At 37.2% G+C, this 23594-nt stretch overlaps 1 protein-coding gene across 1 annotated transcript; it reads left to right on the forward strand.

Moving 5' to 3' along the window:
* Window positions 1-9930: 9930 nt before the first annotated feature.
* On the forward strand, window positions 9931-17363 carry LOC100700551 (CMP-N-acetylneuraminate-beta-galactosamide-alpha-2,3-sialyltransferase 1). Its single transcript, XM_005450747.4, has 8 exons — window positions 9931-10179; window positions 10451-10514; window positions 10890-11158; window positions 12261-12460; window positions 12688-12855; window positions 13221-13266; window positions 13748-13867; window positions 16791-17363. Exons 3-8 carry the CDS (start codon window positions 10907-10909, stop codon window positions 16956-16958), a joined length of 954 nt encoding a protein of 317 aa, XP_005450804.1. The 5' UTR covers window positions 9931-10179; window positions 10451-10514; window positions 10890-10906; the 3' UTR covers window positions 16959-17363.
* Window positions 17364-23594: the final 6231 nt, after the last annotated feature.

Consider the following 23594-nt stretch of genomic DNA (forward strand, 5'->3'; position numbering starts at 1 on the left):
CTATGACCCTCATTCGGAGATACACACCTGCACCGGGAGGGAAAAAGGCGCACGAAAGTGGCGCGCAGACGGAGAAAAAGCACAGCATAATAAAACTACCTCCCACATTCCTCCCACATTTCCGGTTCACGCGCGTCAAAATATGCAATTTTGACGCGCGATGGATTTTTCTTGGACACGCGTTGAGGTGCGAATGTGCACGCGTCAAATTAGGGGCGTTTTCGCTCGCGCCTATCGCGTTCGGTGTGAACAGACCGTTACTCCCAGCAAATGGGCGATAGAAAGCCGATCGGTGTCTATGCCATTCACAAAATGCGCTGGCTGATGTCGGGGCAGCATGAGTACGAGCAAAAAAACTTTTTTGCCGATGCCTGTGATGCCGCCCCCCACCACGATGCCTCCCCGGGCAACCGCCCGTGTCGCCCGTATCAAAAACCGCTACTGGCTGTGTCTTTAGCTTTGTTTAGCTCTGTCCTCCAGTCCAATCTGACTACTGAAATACGGATCACACAATCAGTCCCAGTGGCTCTGCCAACCTTCTGGCACTGCCCCTGGAATCCACTGTACCACCTGTCCTCTGCAGTGGAGCCGCAGACCACACTCCACCACATTCTCAAAAGTAATTTTGTCTGTAGCATCGTGTTATATGGGATCAGTACAAACTATTTTAAAAGTTGTAAATTTTAAAAGTTTTAATCCATAATAAAGTGCTGTCAAGTAGTATTTAGATTGCCTTTTCTATTAATGAGATTTGTGTTTCTGTAATTATTCCTTTTTCTACTAAACAACTGAGCACTAAACTACTGAGTTATTCATTGTTCTTGCCGGTTGGCTTTGTAAAATCAAACAATAATCTAAAATGTAACCTGCAATCAGTTTATGACTACATCTGGCTAATATTGGCCGTTCATATGCTAGCACATCCACACCTTCTCTGTCAACATTCATTTCAGTGTCAATAGGAATGTTCCATCACAGCACAGCTGTTATGATTACCCTGATGGTAACTGTCAAATGATGACTTATACAGACTGTAATCATGCTAATTTTAACATGTTTTAATTGGCTAATTGAAAGTGAACATGATTTCATCCCAGATGATTTTGATCAACATGCACTCTTACTGTACATTGAAGCACTGAATCCAACACATACTAACTCGCAACTGATTACCAGAGGTGTGGACTCGAGTCACATGACTTGGACTCGAGTCAGACTCGAGTCATTAATTTTATGACTTTAGACTTGACTTGAAAAAAGGTTGTAAGACTTGTGACTTGACTTGGACTTTTACACCAGTGACTTGGCACTTGAATTGGACTTGAACCTGTTTACTTGAAAAGACTTGATATTTTACCCAAATCTAAAATTTAACATACATATTATATAAAAAGTGAGGACCATTAATTCACTTTATTCATTCATTCATTCTTACCACACTCCGTATGTATGTGAGCGTGGGCTGTAGCACAGCCAATCAAATTAACCAGATTTGAAAAAAACAAGAACAAAAACGCTCGAGCCAAAAATGCTTCCAAGAGTAATTTCTTTAGGGTACATAAACTACGAAGTAGTCAACAAAAAACGAAATGCAATATGCAAAACATGCAAGAAGAGAATCACAGATGGAGATGGAACAACTTCCAACTTTGTCCGACATTTGAAGTTGCATAAAGAACGGTAGGTGGTGCTTTTTTTTTTTTTTTTTTTTGCTACGATGAGACAGCTGACTTAGCTAACTTCATCTTATTAGCAAATGTTCTTCGGGCTACGTTGATGATACTGTTTGGCTTTAACAGGTATGATATGTTTGTCATGCTATTTTAAATCCGGTCCTGCAAGCGCATCCAAGAATAACATGCAACTTGTTAGCTCAGAATTGTCGGTGAATGGTGAGCAGGGTCCGTTTCAGAAAGTGGGTTCTGTAGCTGTACTCAGTCTCTCTCCGTCTCCTCCCCATCATTAACCCCGTAGATTTAACCCAGTTTAGACTGACAAATATTTATTTTACCATCACATCACAATTCAAAATCACTGTGTTTAATTTGCAATTAGTGTATGGTCGTGTTTAACTTTTGCATGTCTGAGCCAGGGAAAATTTTTTTTTTTGGTTAGAAAATCTGGCCCACCTTAGTGTGTAATTGAGTAGTCCTGCTATACATGGCCTTTTTCTTCTGTCATTTATGTCAATACATCAAATAAAATACTTTGATCTTATATTATTAGCTGTTGTTTATTTGCAAAGGTTATTCTCAACAGGGATGCTAGACAAAAACGGCGTTTTCTACAGACAGCCTAGCATACGCTCTCCACTTGCGAGTGGAAAAAGAAAAACACCCCTTCCCTATTGGTGTTAGAGTTTACCATGTCAGCCAATCAAAAAAATGATAAGGCAACATGTGACATTTGGTTGTTTAGGGAGAAGGGGAAGTTTTTAGGAGTGACACCCGCGACGGAAAGCGGGCGAGCGAAAGAAAGAGAGAGAGAGAGTTTTCATATGTGAGACATTAGTGACGTTTAGCGTGTTTGGAGGCTGTACTTAGTTTGTTGTGTAGTTATTGTTTTGTATTGTGTGTCGGTTAGACTGCTGAATTTCATATTTGATCTAAAAAAGCTGTCAAAGGCAGATTCCAGTGTAAACGCTGTCTCCACATAGAAAACTGGACTGTTGCACCTCCAGTTGTCAGACCTGCAGGGTTTAGGCCTGTGGGGTTCTCCTCTGTCTTATACTGAACACAAACTACATTTTTTGGACTGGCACAAATAATTTGTGTGCCTTCTTATTTGATGCAGCACACTGATTGTTCTGTAAATAGATTTAAATGGTTATATAAAAAACGCCTGAGGCCTTGGCTGCATTTTTAGGTAAATAGTACCATATAACTTTGTTGTTTGCAAAACTTGTGCATAATTTTGAGAAATGTACAATTTCTATTTGCATTTCAAGTTATGAAAATGATTCGTTAAACATGTAAAAAAATATAACTTTTTTCTACTCGGATTCTGAATTTTTTGTCTGAATTTAGATCAACTGTGCTAATATAGTATACCAAAATGAAAAAAATAACTCAAATTTCAGATATTTGAGGTTGTGCTGTAAATAATGATACCAAACAAGGCAAGAAAAACATATTTTAAAAGTGAAATATAGAAGTAAAATCAAAAGTAGTCAAGAACGGCCAATTATACCCGGGACCCCAGAGGGTTAAAAAAAAGACTTGAAAGGACTTGAAATTCAAAGTTTCGGACTTGGGACTTGACTTGAAAGTTGTCTGTCTTGACTTGCGACTTGACTCTGACTTGCTTGACTTTACTTGAGACTTGACTTGTGACTTGAGGATAAAGACTTGGGACTTACTTGAGACTTGCAAAACAATGACTTGGTCCCACCTCTGCTGATTACATATTTATGTGTGGTCAGTGGCTGAAGCAAAAACTCGGGTGTGGGAGGAGTTCGGAGAAGCCATGGAAAAAGACTTTCGGACTGCCTCGAAGAGATTCTGGCAAACCGTCAGGCGGCTCATAATTAGAGCTAGATAACGCATCTGCAGTTACATTGTCAGTGTTTTAACATTAATCTATGGCTTACAATCCTGCAGAGCAGACCAGTGCACAATTCTCTTGTTTGTGTTTTGCATCACAAGAAAAAAAAAACACTGGTCACAGTTATTGTTTTTGAATTATGGTCAGTGAAAACTTGAATAGGTTTCAAAGTAGATTCTATTTACACTTGAAAGCTCTTCAAAGCAAGCAACAAGGCAAGGACATCTTTTTTAATTGTGCTGTAGTTTAGCTGATGTTGTACTTTTAGAGCAATAGCAGGTGGGGTGATCTAACCCAGCGGTCCCCAACCTTTTTTGCGCCACGGACCGGTTTAATGTCAGACAATATTTTCACAGGCCAGCCTTTGGGGTGACCCAGATAAATACAACAAAATAAAATGATACGACCAAGACAAAAACTGTGGTGTTTTGTAGACATAATAAACTCGAATTCACTGTGTAATTGTGTAACTTTATTGGCACCATTCCCCTGAAAAGGCCAACAACATTGAGAGTAACATCCTCCTCTCTGCCCCTTAATGCTCTCTGGTTGCTATGGTAATGCGTAAACATTTCTTTCAAAATAAGACGTACAACTACAACACGTGAAAAGACCCAGGGAAACCAAGTTAATGATAAAAACCCTGAAAACCATAAATTTCACACCTGAGCCTCAACTCTCGCGGCCAGGTGTCAAACGACTCATGGACCGGTACCGGTCCGTGGCCCGGGGGTTGGGGACGGCCACACCAGTCTACTAGAAAGCAATGCTGTCTAGGTACTAGTATCAACCTTATATTTAAAGGAAAGGCTGTAATTTTATGAAGCTAGTACATTACATAGCAAACATAATCACAACCTGATAAGCAGGAGACCAAACAATGGTCCAGGTAGCCACTGTGTTCACAAAATTGGACCAACGTAATGCATAATATTTAGTCCACAACCACGAGGGCAATGAGTAGAAGTAGACCTGAAAACCAGACCCATGTGCGCAGTGTCCTACAGCTGCTTCTGGAGAACCGTCTATGGCCACGTCTACACTAAGAGTTTTTTTAAATTGACTGACAATGAGGTGGAGTTGTTGCTGCGATTAACACAAAAGTACAAAGTTGCAAAAGCAAGTTAGAATTAAAGAATTTGAAGAAAAGCTAAACGTATTAGTGTGGACATGACTTACAGTGGCTTGCAAAAGTATTCGGCCCCCTTGAACTTTTCCACATTTTGTCACATTACAGCCACAAACATGAATCAATTTTATTGGAATTCCAGGTGAAAGACCAATACAAAGTGGTGTACACGTGAGAAGTGGAACAAAAATCATACATGATTCCAAACATTTTTTACAAATAAATAACTGCAAAGTGGGGTGTGCGTAATTATTCAGCCCCCTGAGTCAATACTTTGTAGAACCACCTTTTGCTGCAGTTACAGCTGCCAGTCTTTTAGGGTATGTCTCTACCAGCTTTGCACATCTACAGACTGAAATCCTTGCCCATTCTTCTTTGCAAAACAGCTCCAGCTCATTCAGATTAGATGGACAGCATTTGTGAACAGCAGTTTTCAGATCTTGCCACAGATTCTCGATTGGATTTAGACACCAGACAGGTCAGGGATAAAGTAATATAGAAATTTAAAGCAGGCTTAGGCTACAAAAAGATTTCCCAAGCCTTGAACATCCCACGGAGCACTGTTCAAGCCATCATTCAGAAATGGAAGGAGTATGGCACAACTGTAAACCTACCAAGACAAGGCCATCCACCTAAACTCACAGGCCGAACAAGGAGAGCACTGATCAGAAATGCAGCCAAGAGGCCCATGGTGACTCTGGATGAGCTGCAGAGATCTACAGCTCAGGTGGGGGAATCTGTCCATAGGACAACTATTAGTCGTGCACTGCACAAAGTTGGCCTTTATGGAAGAGTGGCAAGAAGAAAGCCATTGTTAACAGAAAACCATAAGAAGTCCCGTTTGCAGTTTGCCACAAGCCATGTGGGGGACACAGCAAACATGTGGAAGAAGGTGCTCTGGTCAGATGAGACCAAAATGGAACTTTTTGGCCAAAATGCAAAACGCTATGTGTGGTGGAAAACTAACACTGCACATCACTCTGAACACACCATCCCCACTGTCAAATATGGCGGTGGCAGCATCATGCTCTGGGGGTGCTTCTCTTCAGCAGGGACAGGGAAGCTGGTCAGAGTTGATGGGAAGATGGATGGACCCAAATACAGGGCAATCTTGGAAGAAAACCTCTTGGAGTCTGCAAAAGACTTGAGACTGGGGCGGAGGTTCACCTTCCAGCAGGACAACGACCCTAAACATAAAGCCAGGGCAACAATGGAATGGTTTAAAACAAAACATATCCATGTGTTAGAATGGCCCAGTCAAAGTCCAGTCGCGCTGCACTTAAATTGACCTCAGCTTAGGCAACCAGGCTAAGGCCATCCTGTGTGTACTAATCTTGACTTATATGTAAAATGTATTAAACAACTGTTTCAATCAAGAACCTCTACTAAAAGCTTAATCAAAAGATATAGATACATAAAAGATACTAAAGAATAACCTGACTGTTCATAACCTGCTCAAAATACTTGCACTCAGACTCTGCTTTCGGTTTCACTTTTGCAAAGCAAGCCCTACACACCTGCAGTTTCCTATCTCATTTTGGCACAGAGTATACTTCCTGTCACAATGCAGTCTGCATGGAAACATTTAAGATTATAAACGCATTCAAAAGCCTTTAGAATTATAGATTCAACTCAACAGTTTAACGCGGTTCTTACTGGACCTGTAATAAAGGCTGATATGATACCAGTATGTTTGAACATCTGAATGCAATATCAAAACTGTTATTAATGAAATAGTAATGATGATTATAAAAAATAGCAGCAAATAATAGCAGCAAAATATCTTTCTACTCTTCACAGTACCTTAAAAAATGTAATCCATAGTGTAATTGGAGTTGTATATACATTGCTACACAACTAATAAATGACTTAATACCAGTGTTATTAATTTTTATTCTAAAATTCATTGTCTAGTAAGTATTGAAATGTATGCTAGTATCCTTTTTTGGAAGTGTTTCTTTTACTCCAATATTGTGATGGATTTGAACATTTGTCAGTGTCGTAAATAGCATACACATCATCATCAGTTTTAATAATAGAGTACTGTTACTTATTTAGAGACCTCTTTATAGTGATGATATGTGTATATCACAGTCACTGCTGACTTCTTTGTCTACTAAACCACTGAATCACTCACACACCATGAAATATGAATATTGTATTCGTTAGTCAGCAGTTAACAGCTCTTATTATTGCAAGCAACTGACAAACCTTTTAACTTGTCAGCAGTTGTACTGGTCACAAAATAAAGTAAAAGTTTAGAACTTAAGCAAATTTAACACATTATTACCAGTCCTTTCTTCTGTACTATTGACACTTCATGTGTTGACAACCTTAGGTTGTGTCCACGCCTTCTCTGTCAACATTATTTTCAGTATCAACAAAACTGATGCCTCAGGGCACAGCTGGTGATTGTAAAAACAGTGACTTGTCTAAGAAGTTTATGTCCAATTGTTTCCACATAGTGGAAATGGCAGAGATAAACCCCTAAAATTCCCTACACCTTCCTTTCAACTAAATTATAAAACGAAAATCTAAATTTTGCAAGAGAGAAAAATATTGCCATTAGTCCCATTTAAGAATAAACTTAAATGGGATAGGCAAGCAAGCATTTCTAAGTGATGTTATTTGTAATGTTTCAGTTGAGAGGAAAAATAAATATTAAGCATCATGTGTCTTTTGCAAACCAGCTGCACTCACATGATCCTCTACTGATCCGAATCAGCTGACACATTGTAAGCAAAGATAATAATCTGTATCTTAATTCAAAAATATCATATAACACTACTGTTTTGTAAATATTAAATAAACTGCTTTCCAGTGTTTAAGTCAAATTAGTTAGTATAACAAATAGTTCTTTTAAATTTTACTTGAAAAAACCCCCCCAAACAACTATTTTATTGACAGCTGGGATAGGCTCCAGCGCCCCCCGCGACCCTGGAAAGGATAAGCGGAAGCGAATGGATGGATGGATGGATGGTATTTTTCTGGATGATAGAAGCCACTTATGAAGCATGTCAAAGAAAAAGAAGATTAGGTTTTGGAAGAAGTATTTTGCAAACTAAAAAACAAAATGTGACACACTCTGGGCAGAGAGACATCCATAAAGAATGGCTTAATGCTGGATGAGGACAAAAACACACAATTGGTTGGAATAAATACCCAAAGTTTCACCTGAAGACTTCAGTGTGAAAAAAAAAAAAATCAGAGTAAGAACAGTGGCAGAGGTCAGAAATAATTGCATCAAAGGGGCCCAATGTACCGTGTTTTTCGGACCATAACGCGCACCGGATTACAAGGCACATTAAGCGAAACAAAACAGTCAGATAAGTCAAATTTTATTCAACTCATTCTTCTTGCTTTCTCCACTTCCATACCATTGATTCATTAATTAATGTGAGGGTTCCTGATGGTTAGCGACAAATGCAATCGCATGGCAGGATGTTGTAAACAAACCATACTTCAGTCGGGAGAACAACTGAGATAATCCATCCACAATACGAGGTTAGTCATTAATATACTGCAACAACATGGGAATAGAGCAGCTGCGAGAGAATTCACCATTAATCAAGCAATGGTACGGAAGTGGAGGAAGCAAGGAGAATGAGTTGAGTAAAATTTGACTTATCTGACTGTTTTGTTTTGCTTAATTCACCTTATTATCCGGTGCACCTTATGTATGAAAACAGACCCGTTCATCAAGCCCACTCAAGAATGGTGCTAATTATTTTAGGGATTGTAACATTTAGTCCTATCAAGTAATCATAATAATAATAACAATTACAATAACAATTACAACAACAATAAGACCTCTTATTATTATTATTATTATTATTATTAAAAAAAATGTTAGAAAAAAGATGGTTAAAAATATTTATATTCTGGGTAATGTCAGAGATATACTAGATTATAAGGCAATGCGTATTTTATATTTCTCATTAATTTTCCCCTATCTCAGTTATTGTGCTGAGGTGTGGGGGAATACATATGCGACTTATATACATCCTCTATATTTGTTACAGAAGAAAGTGGTACGAATGGTTCATAATGTTAAATATAGAGAACATACAAATAAATTGTTTATAAAATCGAAATTGTTGAAATTTGAAGATTTAGTGAAATTACAGACATTATTATTCATGTGCAAGGCAAAAAATAATACATTACCTCTTAAGTTACAAAGTTTGTTTGTATTGTGTTCAGGAAGTGGGGACAGTAGGAGGAAGTTTGACTTTAAGCATAAGTTTGCTAGGACCACACAAAGGCAAATGTGTCCGACAGTCAAAGGCATAAGAATATGGAATTCTCTCGAAGATAATCTTAAGAGTTGTACAAACATGCACCGTTTTAAAATGTGTTACATATTTAAAAGGATAAATCAATATGAAGAACATGAAAGTAATTTGGGCTAAACGTGGAAGAAAAAACAAAAAAAATTCTCATTGCCATTTAATGCTGTATATTGCTGATTATTTTGATTTGTTGTTTAGTTTTGCAGTGTTACAAAAAGTTACATGTTAGAGGGTTTTTTGGGGGTTATTGGCGCCCTCTTGTAATAATATTTGGATTGCAGATAGGGGGCAGGTGCTAATAAGAATTTATTCTTCTTCCTGCTCCTTTTCACCCATGGGTGCAGTGTCATATTAAGGGAAGGAGGTTCTGTATGTAGGAAAAGAAAAACTGTTGAACCATGTGTGAAATAAATAAAGAAATGAAATGAAATGAAAATGAAATGAAATTCTTATTGAAACACTTTTTCACATTATACACTGGATATTACACAACGATAAAGGTTCTCCATTTATTTTTTATTACAGTTATTATGTACTTTGCATGGTAATACTAGCAGCAAAAGACACAAAAAATGACATCAGACAATGACATGTGAAGGGGTCCTGCCCAAATATCAATGACACTATCCTCTTGAGGCTGTCTTGGCAGCATTATTTAGACAACTTATGTTGGGTTTTCTATTACTTTGTTACTTGTTCATTTGTGTTCTTAGTAGCCTCAATGAATGGTCAGTGTTAGTATTTGTAGCTACCATGTTGCATAGTGTTTTAGAGATAGAGGTTTTAAAGATATGACCATATATGAGGGTGGAATCTTAAGTTTTCAGCTAATAAGAAAGAACCTCTAGTAAGAGTTATGCGTTAAATGTTATGGTGTAAAACATGGACTCAAATATCAGCTGTATTGTGCTGAGTAAGAGGCTAATAGAATATATATTTAAATGTATTTATGTATATCCATATGTGTTTGCATGTGTGTCGGTTTTGTAGGTTGTCATAATAAAATAAAATTTAGTGCCACAAATTCTCTGTGTGGCAATGCACAAGTCAGACACAACCTTTATAGTTATTTGCACATAGTCAACAACCACTCCCTCCCTCCCTTCCTCTCCCACTGAACAGTTGCTCATTACTTGATAGCTACATAGATAGCTTAATAGATATATCCTACAAGTTCTTCTTGACTCATATTCCTGGTTTTTTAATGTGTTTTTGGTAAGATGCATTGAATTTACACTGTCTTATCTCACACTGATCTGTAGTGTAGTGTGTTTGCATTTATTTAGTATGCATTTCCCAGATTTCTTTTTTTCCTATTTTTTTTAACAGTTTAGCAATTTATCTTGTTCTGCCTCAAATAGAGTGGCCTCATATTGTGTAGTCAAATTCTTCAGAAGCAAATGGGATAATTTTAATGAGTGCCGTTTTGAATTGTTTTGTTTTTTAATCATTGTGTTGTTTTTGTTGCTATGTTACTTCATTTTAGGTTAATCAGCACCAGAACCACGATGAAAGTTTAACTGAACAGGAGTTTTTCAACAGCAACAGAGGTAAGCAGAGAAAACAATGAGATAAACAATTCATGCAAATGCAGAATCTGACCAAGATCTGGAAATATTTTGTACTCTGTGTTTTCCTTTCTGTTGGGTGTCATACTGTTTTATTCAACTTCTAACAACAGATGTTGTTACTTACATGAACTAATAACGTGGGAGGTGATTTATGCTGGTAAATGCTATCTGTTCAAATGCCATGAATACAAGAGGACACTAACCAACTTTTTATACTTATCCGATTTTGTGCATTCCAGTGCAATGCTGTTAATATGCTGCAAACTTATTTATAAGTAAAGAGCTATTGTTTCTGTTACTGTATTCTAAAGGCTTAGTCCTGTTTTTCACATTCACACATATATTTGTTCTCAGATTGGAACTCTGCCAAGATGTATTTCAAATGGGGAAGATTCAGAGTTCGCATTTTCCCACTACTGAGTATCACAGCAATTGTTTTGGTCTCCAATCTTTTATGGAGTTTTTCTGGATATACCTTCTGTCATCGCGAGCCGAGTCTTTGTGGCTGTCAGAAATGTCTAAGAGACAGTGATCCTTGGTTTAATGACATCATCAGTGAAGCTCCTGAACCCTTTCTGTCACAGAAACATATACCTTCAGAGGAAGATTTCCTCTGGTGGAAGGTAAATAATAAAAAAAATCAACATATCACTTTTTTGGCTACTGTGGTGATGTTAAAGGTATTATTATTATTATTAAAGAGCAGTATATTCAAGTATGTCATGACATTTAACAACATATTGTTGCTGTAGGTAGTACATATTGTACTACCTATCTTTTATTCTTTTAAATATACTGCACTCTTCACCCTCCTGTATTTCTACCTGAAGAATGGTAAAATCCTTATCATTTACTGGCAATGACGAGTTCTGGAAAACTTTTTTAGTTCCTTTAGTGAAAGTTGCAATATCACAATATGAAAGTGCCTCAGGCATAAAACTGGATTATTGGCATTTTTTTTTAAAGGGCCAGATTTACTAAATGGGGCAAAATAGCATGTGAGCGAATTCCCACTCATCAGTAAGACAATCAGTAAGGCAATTGTTTTGGTCTGCAACCTTTTATGGAGTTTTTCCATAAAAAAACTCCATAAAAGAAATGGCTTAATATGGCAATGAGTATTTTTTTTTTTGTTTCTCTCAAGAAAGGGGTAGGGTTCAGGCCCAGGGGTTGAGGTTCTCACTAAAGATAACTTAGAGCTCTGAGGTAAAACTGTGACTCTATCTAAATTGAAACACAAAAAATATTATTTGAATCTACAGTATATGTTTGTGTAAGTACTATTCATAATCTATCATTGCATAAATGTGCACAACTCATATGCTTGAAGAAACTTACAGATTAATGCTGATGTTGTATCTTGCAGATCAGTCTTAAACTTTTCAGAACAATTCTAACTATCAAATGAAAGTAGTGGCATAAACTTCAGGCCTAATAACATTTTTGCCTAAATCAGTATGCATTTTTTACTCATGAGTTTCAGTGATCTTTCACACTTGTTGTAAATGGTGCATCATAATATTGATGCTGATATGGAAAAAGTCACAGGGGTGGGCATTTAGACAAGATCTAACTGTGAGCTGTGAGCTTAATCAAGAGGAGTGTATGTTTGAAAGGGTCTTTTCCAGACTTACTGGTGACTCATGAACTTGTAATCATTCGGAAATCCTATAATATTCTTGTTCTGTGGGAAATTTTTTTCAATAACTTTCTCCTCTTTGTCAGAACTTACAGGGGGCAAGACTTCAAAACTTGACTTTGTACAATAAAACTCTAGAGAGGCTATTTCAGACAATAACACCAATGGCAGATGTTGGAGAACCTCGCCCTGATCACTGCAGGAGTTGTGCTGTGGTGGGGAATTCTGGAAATTTGAGAGGATCGCATTATGGACCTCTGATTGATTTCCATGATATCGTAATAAGGTAATAATCATTTAACACAAACACAAAATCTAATATAAACAATGTTCTTGCGAGACAAAAAATCTAATATAATGTAATATAATATAATATAATACAACATAATATAATAATATTATAATATAATATAATATAATATAATATAATATAATATAATATAAGTCTATGTATATCTATGTATCTAAAATGGAAAAATGTGTGCTAAATATGTATCCTTCTGTATTATTTAGAATCAATCGGGGGCGTACCAAAGGCTATGAAACAGATGTTGGAACCAAAACAACTCATCATGTCATGTATCCAGAGAGTTCTGCTAGACTGGACAATACCACTCATCTCTTGTTTTTTCCTTTCAAAACACATGACTTTTTGTGGCTCATGAAGGACTTAAATCGAGGGTAGGCTAAACATGGCTACTGTCTTAAAACCTATGTTGCTAGAAATTGTATTGCAACTGTTTTGCTCTGAACATCACATTTTAACTGCTTTGCAACATAGTTTTAGCTAATTGTAAGGAAAAATGCAGTCTAGGTTTTTTTTTTGTTAGAACAACCAAATTAAACAAAACAGTTTTTGAGACAACCCACCAGAGGTCAGCCTTTCTTTTTTTAAACAGCAAAAAGTGCAGAAAGTTATATGAATTGTTATATGAACAACTTAATCTTTTGTTGTGATGCGCTAGTCTTAGGTAATTATTAGCATTTATTTATGTAAACAGTCAGTTCTCTTTCAAATTCAAAGACACATTTCATCTTTTTAACAGGGAAAATGGTGCTCCAAACTTACAGAAGATAGCTAACAAAGATTTGGTGAGTATTTTAGGTTTACATGAACAAAACTGGCATATAATGATATCTAAGAAGTATAATAATAAGTAATAAATTTAAGCTACCCTTAATTCAGGCAGGCGACAAAGTCAGCTGATTTTACACACTGAACTGGCAAATCTCATATACAGTAGGTTTTACTATTAACCTGATTTAGCTTATCCACCATTGCTACAGATGTGCAAGCCATTTCACAAGTCACTGCACCTCAGCTTTTTCTTTGTTGTAGTATTTGCTGTTTACTCTGCTCTGTATTGGGTATTGTTATGGTTTTCCCACTCTCTCATCTTGGCATTTATGTGCCTGGAAGGTCATGCAGGTCAATGAACAAAGCCATACCACCAAAAACAAATACTGGCTTCTTTTAGCTACAGTGGTGCTAATTTAAAGTATTTTGTGAATTCATTGCAGAAAGTAATAGTTCATAAAACTCAGATTTAAGGCTATGTCTGATTCATAATAGATCTTGATCCTCCATCCGGCTTTCATGAAATATGTTCATCAAGTATGGCTGGGAAAGAAGGGTGCTTATCCATCCACTGGCTTTCTTGCTGTGGTTCTCAGCCTAGTGATGTGTGATGAGGTATGTTCACTTTAAACAATTTGTACATTATGCATCTGACTGACAGTGATGGTAGTTAAACACTGAGAAAACACTGATTTACCAGGAAAGTCGAGAACAAAATCTGCCTTAGACTACATGACTAAAACAGAAATGTATCTATGGTTATTTCAAGAAGAGTCAAGAAGAGTGGACATCTGATGGTTGACACATTTACCTGCAAACCAAAGGCAGCAAGTACTCTAGCTAAAGACACATCCTCTTTTAGGGTTGTGTTTAAAGGTGGTACCATGAGGGATATCAAGTGTTAAAAGTTTTGCCAAATCAAACATGTAGAGCCTACCCGCTTGTGTCAACAGAGCAGCTGAAAGTAGTTTTACATAACTCTTGAATAGCAATGTGTAAAAATGCCAAACTTGGTATTGATCCAATGCCAAGTACAGGGCCAGTGTTGGAGTCAAACAGATTCAACAATTAGTTTTAACTTGGCGAGAACAGTGTAACATGATTTTTGAGCTGAATGTGTTTGTTTGCCTGAAAAGCAATTTTTGTGTCAGCTTCTGTTTAAATGTATTATATAAATAAAATTAAGTTGACATTTAAAAATCAAGGGTTACTACATTCAGAAATTTCCTTAGTTTATGTTTGATGTACATATTTTTTCAGTTCTAATAAAATATTTTATTTAACATCTAACAGTTTGGCTGAATATATTTAAATGTCTGAATATGCTAAAGTAACAAGTATGATGATCACTTACACCTTGAAAATTAACATTAACTCAATCTAAACATTAAAACATTATTTCATACCAAAATATACAGGCTGTTTGGAAAGTATCACGGCCCTTCATTTGTTATTATTCCCAACTCATTTTTCAGAATTTCACACACAATATGCACAATATAATGACAAAGTGAAAAAGTTTGCTTGAAATTCTCCCAAATGTATTAAAAAAATAATCATGAAGTCATAACACCAGATGAAATCTATCAGTAATTGGAAATCCTGCCACTTAGTGCAAATTAAAATCAGCTGGTTCAGTTCCAACTCGTAAACTATAAAAAGGTGTCTCATTACCAACGTGTCACACAAGAAACATTTCATGATGTGTAAAACCAACAAGCTCGCTCAAGATCTCCACAACCTTATTTTTGAAAGCATACTGATGTCATTGTTTGAGGAAGAATTTCTAAACTGCTGAAGGTTCCTGTGAGCACTGTTGGGGCCATGATCCGGAAGTGGAAAGAACATAATTTCACCATAAACCTACCACAACCAGGTGCTCCCCACAGGATTTCAGACAGGAGTGAAAAGATTTATCAGAAGAGTTGCCCAAGAGTCACTTGTGGAGAGCTACAGAATGGAATCAGCTGCACTCGCCCACCATGGCCTGTTCTCATTCTCATTCTCAGGACTCCATTGCTGAAGAAAAGGCATGCTGAAATGCATTGAAAGTCTGCTGAACAACATTTAGAAAACCCTGTGAAATACTGGGCATGTCAAGGTCAGGTGATCGGTGTGTTTTGGAGTGGAGCCAAAAACAGACGAAAGAGAGACCGACTGCGGGGCCAGCGGTGGCAGGACATTGTGGTTGGTGGTCGACAATGTGGCCAACGGTACCTCACAGAGGCATAACAGAAATGATGAACCCTCTCAGGGGGCTTGACAGATGGCCTTCAATGAAGTGGGTGAAACTGAAGGCCCTCAGGTGGCTTTGCAGGTGGTCGATGTGCTGGATGTGGTTTAGGAGGTGCTGGGTGCCCCAGAAGTGGCTTGGTAGGTGCCAGCTGGAGGCTCGGCTGAGCTAGTGAGGAAGGATTCTGGGCAGGCTCGGCCAGTGTCATGAACTCGCTGTGTGTAGGCAGGAATAGTACCCAAAAGCAGACTCACAGAAGTGTGAACTCAAAAAACACAGCTTTATTGCTGGAAAAAGGAAAAATGGTACAGAACTAAACTGAGGAATTCTAATGATCATTCACACAGGGAAACACAGGGAGAGTCACACAGCTATGAGGACACGGAACTGAGGGAGACGTGGACATAAATAGACAGATGGATCATGAGGGAAGCGAGAACACATGGGAAGCACAGCTGACATGAATAACCATAAAGAGACAGGGGAAGAGCAAACACAACATGACACACACTGACAGGAGACTATCAAAGTATGGAGGAGAGGCAGCCGAGAGGGAGCGAGAAAGAGAAAGAGCAGACATGATGGGCTAGGGAAACATGAAGGAATAAAACACAAGGAGGGGAAACAAGGCACAAGGACTCACACTGTATAAACACAGACACTCAGGGGAGACAGAGGACAAAGACACAAGGGGAGATCTAATAAACCATATTGAAAAGAATAAGCTAGGAACCATAGAATACAAGTGAACTAAAAATAATACAGAATGACCAAAAATGCACAAAACCCCTCAAAAACTGGGTCAAAAGGACCCTGAACCAAGACACTTAGGGGATCCATCAATGATTATCAGTCATGTTCCAGTCTGGAATCTGGCTGTACCACTCAAGGACATTTACAAAGTGGTCCAGAAGTCACTTTTTTGTTATCTTGGTTGCATGCTTAGGGTTGTTGTACTGTTAGAAGAACCTTCACTCCAGTGAGTGCTCTCATTAATGCTAAAACTGTCAGTGAAGATACTACCCATCCTTATTCCTTTTGCAGAATCCCTGTCATCACAGCATTTATGCATAAAGTGCTCTATGGGCTGATTTTCATTAACTCCTCAGTCAGCTTTGTGGTATAACTTGAACAGGCTACTAAGAGAAAGATTCTCCATGTCCTCAATATAATGATAATAATTTCTTTTAAGAAAGCTATTAGTTAATGAATAAAGGAATGAATGAATGAATAAATAGAATGTTCTTAGTGGCAACAATACTTTAGGTTTTACATTAAATCTTTACTTCAATTTTTTTTCCCCAGGTCAATATCTTTGGGTTCGGAGCAGACAGCGAGGGAAACTGGAGCCATTACTTTGAAATCCTCAGAAACAAAAAATTAAAAACAGGAGCCCATCCAGGAGAAGAAGAATATAAAATGATAGAGAAATTACACAAAAAGAAGACAATTGTTTTTTTTAAAGGATGGTAATTTCTTTTTCATGTTTTCATTTCCCTTTTTATCAGTTGCAAATCATCTAACCATAAACCTGTGTTATAAAAATAAATAAGTGATGGTAATTGCTGCCCCCCCCCCTTCAAAATAAATACCACTATATACTAACTTTATCTATATCTGACTTTATCACTAGTAATCTTATCTACATTTTGCCTTCAAAATAATAGAAAATGCAATGCAAAATCCAAAGTGCAGTCACATTAAACCCTGTAACTTGTTCATGAAAAAAATAGAAACGTATAGATGTTTGTTGCTAAAGGGTTATTGAATACATTTGATAGTCATACTGGATACCTTTCAAGTATACCTTTCAAGACAAGTGAAACCTTTCCATAATAAAGATTGAACAAGTCTTTAAATAAACAGATGTGCCTGAGAGCAGTGTGTTTGATTTGTGTTCTTTTTGGGAGTGCCAATTTTCCATCAATCCATTCTCACTTATCCTTATCAGGGTTGCGGGGGAGTTGGAGAGAGGGGGGGTTAACCTTGGACAGATTGCCAGTCTGTCACAGGGCTATCACAGAGAAACAGGTAACAGTTTGCAATCACATTCACACTTATGGGCAAATTAGAACCACCAGTTAACCTAACCCCACTATACATGTCTTTGGGCTGTGGGAGGAAGCTGGAATACCCAGACAGAACCCAGGCAAACATGGGGAGAACATGCAAACTCTGCACGAAAGGCCCCAGCTGGATGGTGGAATACATATTAGCAACCCATCTTAATCATCTCTGACATAGATAGACCCTGGAATGTACTTTATATATTTAAGTCACTTAAATTATTAGTTATTTTAGTTATTTTGTATAAGAAAATTGTGTTTGTTGCTTTTATGTGTGTGTGATTATTTGTTATTGCTCGGCTTGTAAGATAACAGAGTCATTGCCTCATAACAAGTATACAATAAAAGGAACATGTTTTCATTTCACCTACCGGTAATGACAAATGTGGGGAAAGCATACGGACCTTACTTCCAAAAATGAGTCTGCTAAGTATTAACATAATGCTTTCAGTAGGGTACAACACTAAAAATGTTCATTTTTATAACATTTTTCAAAATATGGTTACACTATACAGCCCAAAATGTACGACTGAACAATGAAAAGCAATATAATAAAAACATACACTACATACACTCCTTGTCCACTCGTCTGCCTTCACATGCATATGAACTTGAGTGACATCCCATTCTTCTGAAAAGGCTTTTCACAAGGTTTAGGGGTATCTTTTGGGGAACTGTTGATCATTTTTCCAGAAACACATTTGTGAGGTGAGATACTGATGTTGGAGATGAAGGCCTAGCTTGCAGTCCCCATTCTGATTCCCCTGGAAAAACACCAAAGGTGTTTGTTGGGGTCAGCAGTCTGTGCACAAAACAAGTTCCATAAAGACTTAGTTTTGTGTAGAAGAGCTTGACTGGCTTGCACATTCATTTTGGAACAGAAAGGGGCCATCCCCAAAGTTTGGAAGCATGAAATTGTCCAAAGTGTCTTGGTATGCTAAAATATCAAGAGTTCCTTTCATTGGAACTAAAGGACCAACCCTAATTCCTGAAAAACAACCCAGCACTTTACACTTGACAGAGTGTGTTGGGGGTACATGATGCTCTGTGGTGAGTTTGCAGAATAAAAGGATATTTTTTATGAATTCAAAATCTTTCATTGTCTGGGTGTATGGAGTGGCAGTGTGATTTTCCACTGTCTTTACTGAATTGTTCAAATTCCACAAAGAAAGGCCCAGGCCAGATGGATTCAAGCCCTTTATGCTTCAATCTTCATGTTTTTGGGCAAATTGCTAACCACCATGTCACCATGTGGCCCACTGTGCTTTTGTGTGGAGTGTATGTTCTTCCCATGTATGCCATGGGTTCTGTTCGGGTACTCCAGCTTCAAATGTTAGGATGATGTTGGGAGAAACACAGTAGGGCAGGATTAGAACTGAGTATATGAGACGGACAGTTCAGGTAGAGCAGTTAGAGAGGCAAGATTGAAATCATTTGAACAGGTGCAGAGGAGAGATAGTGGATATACTGGACAAAGAATGTTAAAGAACAACTTAACAGACAAGAGAAAAAACATTTTCTAAACAGAATGGACAACATGTTTTGTGTGGTAGTGTAGTGACAAGACTTTATTCTCTGCAAACACACTGAAAAAAATGCAATAGGGTGGTTGTTGAATTTGCATAAAATTACTTCATATATCCAGCATGACTAATTTAAATTTCACGTCTAAACATATCTTTGTCTTTTAATTTTCACATATTCTTTAAGAATATTCATTCTTTTAGAACAAATCATGTTGAAAAGAAACAAGTTAGTCGTGTTTTATGCTCAAGCTCCGCCCCCTGGAAAGGAAAAATCGGCTGCACTGTCCGCCATTTTTGTCTCTCGCTTTGGAAAATCTACTACCATCTGGAGTTTTACACTTGAAGGTAAATAAGATTTTAAAGCTAACAGACCAGTGAGAAAGAGTGTAGACCCTTTATATATGTGGACTTTTACTGGGGTGTTGTTATTTTACAGGTATGTGGGCTGTTTATCGAAAACCATGAAAGGCCAATGTTAGGCTCCAATTAGCTAATGGTAACCGAAATTATGCGATAAGCAAATTAGTAATTAACATATATAATGTGAGTTAATATTGTTTGTATATTCTTTCAGTCTAAATTAACAGACTATTACAAACTTGCATCGGTGTCTGTTGTAAGTGGTGGTACCTGCAGTGTCTTAACCATTAAACAAGCTAATGTAGGGCCGGGATATGACTAGTTTGTTGAAACATGTCTGCTGCTAATGTGACTGCGCACACATGGTAACATTACCAGCACATAGCCACAGCCGCTATAAACATGCTAAAAGGTCAATCTAGCTTCTGTAGTCAGCAGCTGGAAGACTCAACACAGACCCAAGATTCAGTGTAACGGTTATCTAAATGTTGTGTGTCCTGTTTGTAAGCCCAGAAAAAGAAATTAAATAAAATGACGACCTTGAGCTTCAAGCTAATGTAAGCGTAATGCTATAGCATAAAGCTAATGCAATGATGAGGTTGTTAAATTAGTAAAAATACAGTAAATATATCCAACATGAATCATTTATATTTTTGGTCTAAACATAATTAAGTCTCACGCCTTTCACTTGTTTTAGAAGGATGTTCAGTCTTTTAAAACCAGTCATATCAAAATAACAGAAAATAGTTGTTTTCTGTTGAAACTCCACCCCCCAGGGTGTGTTCTGCGAGGGAAAATTCACTGTGCCATCCGCCATTTTTTGTCTTCGCTTTGTTTACCTTTGGTGCTGAGTTTTACTTTGTCGAGGTAAACTGAAAACTACATGTTTGAGAGGAAATGAAGAGAACATCCATTAGATGGGGAAGTTTTTCTCATGAATTGCCGTTGAGCAACATAATGGAAAAAACAAGTAATTCCTTAAGTTAACTAACGATAATGCTAGCTTAAGCTGCGGGACAATATTATGTGCATTAGCTTTTTTTCAGTGTGTGCCCAGTCACATTCGCTTGTTTTTTCTCAGTGAATACAGACTAACAAACTTGTGTCCATTTAGTTAACTGGTTGTACCTAAAATGTTTTAGTTAAACAGTTAAACAAGCTAGTTTTCCATGGGGTGGGCTGTGTGTGTGTGTGTGTGTGTGTGTGTTGGGGGGGGGGGTCTTCACTAAAGTCGGTTTACTTAGGGCATGACACCTATGCAGTACTCATTAGGAGAGGAAGTGCATGACGTGGGGCTTTATTTCATGTTCTGGGGCAGTGAATGTAATGTACTGATAACATGTTAAAGACACACAAAAACCCAACAATTTCTTTTAACTGATTTATAGAGAGACTGAGAGGAGGGCTTAAAGAGATAAGAAAAAAATGACAATATAAATATGTTAAATTTATTTTTTCTGTATCGATATATGGTGCTTATCCCTGCTGAAGGGCAGATTGGTGTTGCTTCAGAACAATTCTCTAGCGCTGTTACGTAGAGGTGTTACAGTTAAGGTTTTAATAACATTATTTTATTTACTCGTGAAGATTTGCATATGTTATCTCACATTCTGTAAGGTAAATTTTCTGGAAAGGTCAAATTAACTAATTTAACTAAGTATTAATGAAAGACCTTGATGTGTATATGACAATAATAGATGTAGTTTCTGGGTCATTTTCAGAACTGCAAAATGGCCAGAAGGAGGCAACTGCTGTGGTTGCAAACAGGCTTTGGGTGGTATGGAAGTAAGGGCAACTATGGAACTGCTCAGCAACATGGGACCCATAGCTAATAAATTGTAATTTGACAAAAATAACAACTTTGTGTGGATGTAACCTTGTGAGATCTGAGATTTTGACAGCATTTTTATGTGACAACTTCTCTTTTTAGATAAATGCAGAGTTTAAGTGCATTACCACCATGCCACTGCAGTCCAGATTACTCTCGCAGATAGATGTGCTATCTGACAAACTAATAAAGGTCTTCAAAAGGCGAGGAGGACAAATAAGAAGAAGACTTCAGAACATTCTGGAGCCCACGGCCCAGGTAAGAAAAAAAATAATTTCTGTATACACTTTAGGGAAAATAATAATTTTAACAAAATGCTGCTTGTCACTCTATGCCAGGAGTATGTTGAAAATCACCTGGGATTTTCACAATTTACCATGGGTGCGTTTTTTTTTTTTTTGTTTTTTTTTTCTTTGACCTGCATTAGAACTATGTGTGGAGTTCATAGTTGAACACCTCTCTATGCTCTGACAGTATTCTGCTTCTTTGCATGGAGATTTCACTTCAGAAATGCATTACCTTTTTAAGCATTCTGAGGACATGCTGTAATGAATCCATTTTTGTTCACCTAATGTGTTAATGTTAACATTTTTTGGAATAGTGACACAGATTAAAATAAGATTTGGTATAATGTTCTTTGACCAGTGTTCTGTTTAATTAAATTTTGGAATTCTGCATTTTCTAGGCCACAGATGAAGCCATTATCCAACGATCTAATAAGGAAACCATGGGAATTTACATCATAAAGTCAAGAGATGCCAATGGCAGCCCTGAGGACATCGGGATAGTCCTTGAAGGCCAGAGAGTCTGGCAGGATTTGGATAACTATACCCTAGCAGCTGCAGTGCTGTTTGGACTAATGTACACTTTGAACCTCACCTACCCACTGGAAAAGTATACCTTCGAGGTATTATAGAAACTGGTTATGGAGCTCAAAAGGAACAGCCTTTCAAAGAAGGCCCAGGTTTTCAGGACCAGGCTGTACGATTGAACAGTTTTCCAGTTATGATGTGGGAACAACATGTTTACCTCTTCGAATATGTACCATCCTTTCTTTTAAGCCAGCACTGGTAAAGTTGCAGTACATACTGAAACTTATTTTTCTGGCACTTTTCAACTTGGGGCCTTTATTACTGCAGTGTTCAGTGTTCACTTTTCAAGCCATGGCTCTTTTGAAAAAAAAAATTCAAACTTTGAATGTCCATTTTTCTCAATGGAAATGGTGCCTTGCACCAATTTCACCAGTTTGCAATTTCTTTCCCAAGGTGCACCACTACAAACAGATTGCATGGTCTAGTATTAGTGATTGTGATGTTTAGTGATAGAAGCAAGCCAATACTAATCAGTTTAGGTCTCTTGGTTTTGTGCCTGTGGGTTATAATGTTATTTTAAGTCTCTTCTTTGTGTCATTTTAATAATTACACCCCTGTTGCCATATTACCTTATGGCTCTTACATTTAAAAAACTATTTTTTACATAAGCGTGATGTCATAAGGCCCCACAATGTTGAATCCAGGTTACAGCAGATAACTTTGAGGAATGTTGTGGAATGTTTTTCAAGAGATGCATTGTACAAATATGACTCATGTATATTTTGGAAGCCTGAATTGAAAGTCCATTGTTACAACTGTGTAGTATTTTCAAAAATACAGGTCATTGTTCAAAAATGTTTTGTTTATTTCTTTGATTGAAGAGAAAGTGTACAGTACATACAGTAAGATCAGCCTTAATTTAGTTTTATTTATTGAACACTCAATTATATATTAGATTATATATTATATATTAGAAATTTGTTATAAAATAAAATAAGCTTACCATAAAATAATCTTGTCAATATAACACATAGTAGTCCAATACAATTAACACAAAAAGTTCATGTCTGATAAACAAGTGGTTTCTATAAATATTTGACTGGAAAGAAAAACGTAACAACAACATAAAAAAGTCATGTTCATGTTACCAGAAAAATGTGTGCAGGTATAACATAAAAAACTAAGGTTAACCAAACATAACTTAATTTCGTGCAACCACTTACAATAATTTTTTTATGTTTATCCCACTGATTATTTTTTTCAGTAACAACCAAAGAAGAGACATATACATCTACTATTCTAAAGTATTTTAATTCTAAAGTTTTGAGGACTGCTTAAATTAATGCTCCTGAGAGAGACAAAAAAGAGGAACGATTACCATCCTCTGAAAAAATTTATTTTCTGTTGCTCATGAAGTTTCACAATGAACTGATATTCCAGCTTTCCGGGATGTTGTCCAGTTCGCAGAAGCTTGTTTCTTAATGGCTCATAGTAATGGTTCCAGTTTCCATTCTTGT

This window comes from Oreochromis niloticus, linkage group LG22 (assembly GCF_001858045.2).
Source record: "Oreochromis niloticus isolate F11D_XX linkage group LG22, O_niloticus_UMD_NMBU, whole genome shotgun sequence".
NCBI classification, from domain to species: domain Eukaryota; kingdom Metazoa; phylum Chordata; class Actinopteri; order Cichliformes; family Cichlidae; genus Oreochromis; species Oreochromis niloticus.